Here is a 6732-nt window from a genome sequence, read left to right as displayed (position 1 = left end):
TTGGGGCAAAGAGTTCTATTTTAACTTTATTAGGCCACAGGACTTATTTCCAAAATGCATCAGGCTTGTTTAAATATTCTTTTGCATACTTCTGATGCTGAATTTTATGGTGAGAACGCAGAAGTTTTCTTTTGATGACTCTTCCATGTAGGCCATATTTGTGCAGGTGTCTATGAACAGTAGAACAATCTGCCACCACCCCACAGTCTGCTAAATCTTTATGAAGGGCTTTTGTAGTCAAGCAGGGATTTTGATTTGCCTCTCAAGCAATCCTACGAGCAGCTCTCACTGAAATTTTGCTTGGTCTTCCAGACCTTATCTTAACCTCCGCTGTTCCTGGTAACTGCCATTTCTTAATTACGTTTCGAACTGAGGAAAGGGCAGCTTGAAAACACTTTGCTATCTTCTTATAGCCTTCTCCTGCTTTGTGGGCCTCCACCATTTTCATTTTCAGAGTGCTAGGCAGCTGCTTAGAAGAACCGATGACTGCTGTTATTTGACATGAGGATAGAGGAGGCTGGCCTTTTTTTTTTTTTTTTTAAATCTTGTTTTTATTGAATATAAAGTTTTCATACGTTAATAAATGCGAAAGTGACTTGAAATATAAATGACAAGGTTGTTATAAGATGGTAAATAGCAGAATGTACATTCCAAGCATAGTTACATCAAGTCAAAAAAACAAACCAAGAAATAGGAGGGTGGGAGGGAAGAAAAGAGAATGCCCAAAACAGGTACTTTCCATACATATAGATCACCCAACAGGGGTGTATAACCTTATACTCTCTTTGAAAGTTGTGCGGGACCCATCGATACTAAGATAGACCCCTGACACCTAGATGTGTCTCCACACTGCGGCTCTATCAAACACACTTCTACACAGGCGATTCCCCCAATAGTAGTTGCTCTTGACACCACACTTTAGGTTGGAAGCAAATTCTAATATCATCTTGGGTGCGTTGTGGAATCAAAGCCATGAAACTTTCCCAAGTTTCAAAGAAGAACTGTACTTTTTCCTCCCTGTGTAAGCAGGCCTGAGCCCAATCCATTTGAAGCAGGAACGACAATTTTGTCTAAAAAGATCCTAAAAGGAGAAGCTTGGTCGTGGATCCACATCTGTAAGATGGCCTTAACACCGGCTGCCGCCACCACCATGTGTAGCAGCTTACGGGCCCCCGGAGAGCATGTGTATTTATCTGGCTCTAGGTATCCAAAGATGGCCAAAAGAGGCTCATCAGGAGCAAAGTTTGTTAGGTGTGTGGTGGTAAATTGTTGTATTCTGGTCCAGAAGGGCTGAATGATCGGGCATGTCCACAGGCAATGGAATAGATTAGCCTCAGGGGAGTGGCATTTAAAGCACTCGTGGTTGTGTACAGCCCCCATTCTATGACTCTTCTGGGGGGTTAAATAAGATCTATGACATATTTTCAATCTCTTTTTCAAGGGATTGAGCTGACGGGAGAAATTTGTGGGCTTGGTCCAGGGCTTTCAAAATTGTGCTGTATAAGGCGGGATCATCGATCTGCCATTTTGTTAGTGAAAGTTGCGATTTCTCATAGTCTAGGGCGATATGGATGAATTTTATAATTAGAGGTTATTTGACCAGATGAGGTGATTTAGTTTAGTGAACCATCTAAGCAGGTATGGATCCCACTCTCGCTCAGGAAAATGAGTTATTATCTTTGTCACATAACTCTTAGCCTGTAGGTATTGGAACGGGGGGAATGTAATGGTAGGGTATTTAGATTGTACTTCCTCTATTAAATACATACGGCGCTCCTCATAGTGAATCAGATGTTTAATGGATGTTATACCCTGAGAGTGCCGCTGATAAAAGACATGATGGGCATGCCCATGCTGGAAATGGGGGTTACCAACGAGTGGGAGCAGAGATATTTGAGGGGGGAGCTGAAATTGTCAACGTATTTTCTGCCATGCTTTCCATGTAGACGCCAGAAGAGGGGTTCGCCTTCACCTCAGCCGGCAATTCAATATAAGGGAGGTGTAGGAGGACAGGAAGAGCCAGTCCTGGTGTGAGACAGCACTCCAGGCCATACTGGGCGTAGAAGGAGGTCCCCCCCAGCCAGTCCACCACCACCCGGAATAAGGATGCTAAATTATAGTGTCTAATATCAGGGAAGGTTATCCCCCCATTTCTCTTCATCTGTTGGAGCAGTTTATATGCAATACGGGGCTTCTTTCCTTGCCAGATAAATTAGCAGTATAAGTAGTTAATCCGTTTCTCAAGTAAATTGGTAGAGTGTGAAAAAGATAGAGAAGACGTGGGAATTCTGTAATTTTAATTAAGTTGGCTCTACCTAGATAGGATAGGTTCAAATCTTTCCATTTAGCTAAAGTGGATTCTAGGTTGTTGAGATATAGATTGATGTTAGTTTTACACAATTTAGCTGGACGTCTCGTCACTTGCACTCCCAGGTATTTTAGTGAGCTAGTAGTCCATTGACAGGGGAACCCCGATGTCCACAACGGTTTGGAGGAACCTTGTAGCATCATCACTTCTGTTTTGTCCCAGTCAACATTATAGCCTAATAGGCCTCCCACGTCCTCTAGCTCTCGTATAAGAGAGTGTAGAACTTGTTTGGGGTTAGTTATTACCAGAAGGATATCATCCGTGAATGCGGCGACCTTAAGCTCCCCAGAACCCACCAAAAGTCCCCTAAAGGTAGGGGTCTGAAATAAATGACGCAGTAGGGGGTCAATGGAAAGATTAAATAGAAGGGTTGATAGAGAGCATCCTTGTTTGACTCCTCGGAAGGAGTCAAACCGCCACACAGGTAATTGCATTCATATGAAGGTATTGAGTATATTGCAGAAACCTTGGGCCAAAGTTCCCCCTGCCCAAAACTTCATACAAAAAAGGCCATGCCACTTTGTCAAAGGCCTTTTCTGCATCTAGACTCCTCAGCGTTGCGGGTGGTCTCGATGTGTCTTGGACCGCCATGCCTATGTTTGCCACACTACTCCGCCCCTGAGTAAAGCCCGTTTGAGCCTCACATAGAAGACCGGGCAGTAGCAGTTGTAGACGGCTTGCTAAGATCTTTGCCAAGAGTTTGTAGTCATGGTTGAGGAGTGAGATTGGGCGGTTTGATTGTGGTAGTGAGGCTGGGCTTTTATAAAGCTGGGAAATTTGCATCACCTGGCCTTTCCTAGCGATGATAGTGAACAAGTCACAACCCTAACAGGCTAATTCATGTCTGAAACCCATGGTCAAAGCTCCAAGGGTACCCAAACTTTTGCATCATCCCAATTTCCTTTTTTTGTCATTTTTAAAATGTAAAAAATGACTATTTTTATATATATATATATATCCCTAAAATACAAAGTAAATGTGTAATCTTTAACTTTAGGCCTTTTAGAGACCATTGCATCTTCAATTTGCTTAACTGTTCACAATAACATGCCACTGAACATCATGGAGAGTTAAGGGGTTTTCCCACAATTTACTTCCATCATCTATCCTCAGGAAAGGTTATAAACCGCTCATTGTTGGGGGCATCACGATCAATAGAACAGGGATTTCGAACCCTCCATGTCTCTTCCCTGTGGCCTCGCATGTATGGTACTGCTCTTCAAAGTCATAGGATTGATGAAGACAGCCAAGTTCAGACTCAGTCCACACCTTCACCAAGTTCTACATGATTCACTACATGGCTTCTGCAGAAGCGCGCATGGGGCATAAGTTACTGCAGGCTGCTGTTTTGCCAGTCTGTTAGCACGGTCAACTGTTCCATGTTCCACTAGTACCTGATATTTTTGTACCTTGTCTGCCCTCTCAGTTTTGACCTGGCTAACGGACTATTCCTGCCAGCCTGTACCACCGGCCAGCCTGCACCACCGGCCAGCAGCCCAATGACCCCTTGGGGATCACATTGGGTTTAAAGGGTAAAGTCCAGGGCTTTGTGGTGTGGTAAATGGAGTGGCTAGCAACAAGTCTATTTGCAGTAGCCATTTTTAGACTACGACTACTGCTCCCCTCCTCCACACCGTTATAGTACTCTATCTCCCACTTCAGCAAATCTGTCTCTTCATTTCCCAGACATTTCTCATGACACCAACTCTCAACCTGTTCACAAATCCATTTTAATTTGTAAAAATTAACAACTCCGTTAAATCTCACGGGTTTTGTTTTTTTTTGCATAAAATTTTCCATAATATAAAATATAAAAACAAAGAGTCCACGAGACATTGTGTAATATACTGTACAAAAATATTTGCCTCTAGAATATCGATCTCTTCAGTGAAGAGTTTTCTGACGATTTCACACATGGAATATTATTACCCCATTAGGAATTTTTAAAGATGATGAAACAATGTGCAACGTAATAAGATTCAACCATTTACATCCTATTCCACACCGACTCAGATGTGAATGCTGCGAGTCCGAAGAGGCACAAAGGAACGAAACGCGTTGGATCGTTTGTCCAGGCAATCCTAAAGCCAGTAATGAACATAGATCGAACTAAGTGAAGTTTACGGCCAAGTCGGGGGTGTTTGGCCCCGGGATGTTAGTGGTTATATAAGACAGGCTAATGTTGGGGTGGGTGCCGTCACTCCTAGTGATCCCATTGGCACTGCTATAACTCCTGCCCACAGTTTACGATTAAATAAAAAATTAGGAGCTGCCGATTAACATGAAGCAGAATTATCGTCCATGAATTAAGATTACAGGGAGGCTCCAGCACTTCCGAAGTTAATGATCGCCTAGGTCTAATCGTTGGCCCCTTTGAGAAACATCATTTTCTGGCAGCAGGTTTCTTATGTGTATTAATGCACGTGAAGGCGCTTGTGGTTCTGGATTCACAAAATAGTTTGTGTTTCATCACAGAATGCAGATGTGGAACGGATCCGATGTGAGCGAGAAGCCGTCCGGACTCCCCTTCTGCAATCATTCTTCTTGTATAAATTAAGATCAATATGGACCGGCGATTACGGGACAGGACCCGAGTCTGCGATGGCACAGGTGCCGCACCTCATTGCCTTATTTTGTGCCCTCAACGGGCAAGGTTAATTGTTCAATGTCTGGGCTCAGTAGATCAGGTGTTTCATCTCTGAATATATGAGCGGGAAGATGACGGAACAGGCTCGGTAGAGGACTGCGCTGCCTCGAATTAGGGCACGGGGTTTGGTCAACCAGGACTCGGCCTTGAAGCAGAAGTAGACGGCGTAAAAAGCGACGGCGAAGAAATGTCCAATGAGCAGCGTGGGTCTGGGGGACACTCTGCAAGAAGAGTAATAGGGTAATTATAGTCAGCAAAATCCTACCTGTATATTATTCAAGGATGTAATAAATTTGGCACTTGTTTGTCCTGTCCAACATAAGAAACCAACAGCTCACCCCACCTGTAATGGCTTCATCCAGGCCACTCCGCAGCTTGAGCAAAGCATTTCAATATAATCAAGTAACAGAAAAGCCGTCCTTCTTGCGAAATCTCAGTGTTTATTGCAACGCGTTTCGGAACTAAACCTAGCTATAAATCTAAGAATAAGGAAGATTACTCCCAAAACGCTTCAGATGTTTAAGGATCTGTGTTGGAAGAAAATAAAAAATAAACACTGAGTTTTATCGGGAAGGACGAAGTGCCGGCTTTTCTCTTACTTGATGTTTGTTCCGCTTGAGCGCTGGAATATGAAATCAATGTTCATTATAAACCGGCAATAAAATCTCCACTTAAGAGTTATGGCAATTTTTATGCCGTAATTTATAGTAAATTTTTTGCCTCTCCTTGTAAAGTGGCGTGGACTCGGAGTATCAACTTATTTATAGTATATGAGGAAACGGGTGGACTGTATGGGGTCACTTACACAGATAAAAGTCCTACGGGGCCGGCGACACATTCTCCTCCAAGCTTGAAGTAGTTGAAGCAGGCTTTCCTCAGCTGGTACAGGGAATCTGTGGACAAGAAGGCAACAGATCGGAAACTATTAAGAAATTCTACATGGATACAAACTGAAAATAATTTTTGCAATTGGGTCTCATTAAACATTTTGCATCGTTTTGCTTTTACAGACTCTATTTTACTTCACATTCAACTTTGATGCGGTCATAAATTGGCTGAGAGGAGCTCCGAAAAAGACAGATAAAATAGTTACATTCTCTACCATCATTTAATCTGAATGAGATCACTGACAGATTTTCAGCTAACTAGGTGGCATCCTCTACATCTAGACGGAAGAAGGTTTAATCATAATCACAGAAGGCAAATATTTACTGTAAGAGCAGTGAGACTATGGATTCTTTACTGTAAGAGCAGTTGGATTATGGATTCTTTACTGTAAGAGCAGTTGGATTATGGATTCTTTACTGTAAGAGCAGTGAGACTATGGATTCTTTACTGTATGAGCAGTGAGACTATGGATCCTTTACTGTATGAGCAGTGAGACTATGGATCCTTTACTGTATGAGCAGTGAGACTATGGATCCTTTACTGTATGAGCAGTGAGACTATGGATTCTTTACTGTAAGAGCAGTGAGACTATGGATTCTTTACTGTAAGAGCAGTGAGACTGGATTCTTTACTGTAAGAGCAGTTGGATTATGGATTCTTTACTGCAAGAGCAGTTGGATTATGGATTCTTTACTGTAAGAGCAGTGAGACTATGGATTCTTTACTGTAAGAGCAGTGAGACTATGGATTCTTTACTGTAACAGCAGTGAAATTTTCGATTCTTTACTGTAAGAGCAGTGAGACTATGGATTCTTTACTGTAACAGCAG

At 42.6% G+C, this 6732-nt stretch overlaps 1 protein-coding gene across 1 annotated transcript in view; it reads right to left on the bottom strand.

The window, feature by feature from the left end:
- Positions 1-545: 545 nt before the first annotated feature.
- The window catches only part of SQLE (squalene epoxidase), a 31179-nt gene continuing 24992 nt past the window's right edge, over positions 546-6732 (bottom strand). Inside the window, exons 10-11 of the mRNA XM_073679874.1 lie at positions 5821-5908; positions 546-5236 (exon numbers count right to left, since the gene is read on the bottom strand). Coding sequence (XP_073535975.1) covers positions 5044-5236; positions 5821-5908 — 281 coding nt within the window. The 3' untranslated portion in view covers positions 546-5043. The remainder of the gene's footprint in view (positions 5237-5820; positions 5909-6732) is intronic.

The sequence above is a fragment of the Phyllobates terribilis genome, unplaced genomic scaffold (genome assembly GCF_046119375.1).
Source record: "Phyllobates terribilis strain yellow unplaced genomic scaffold, ASM4611937v1 Scaffold_4__5_contigs__length_816908805, whole genome shotgun sequence".
Taxonomy (NCBI): domain Eukaryota; kingdom Metazoa; phylum Chordata; class Amphibia; order Anura; family Dendrobatidae; genus Phyllobates; species Phyllobates terribilis.
This window is presented reverse-complemented; position numbering and strand designations above follow the sequence as displayed.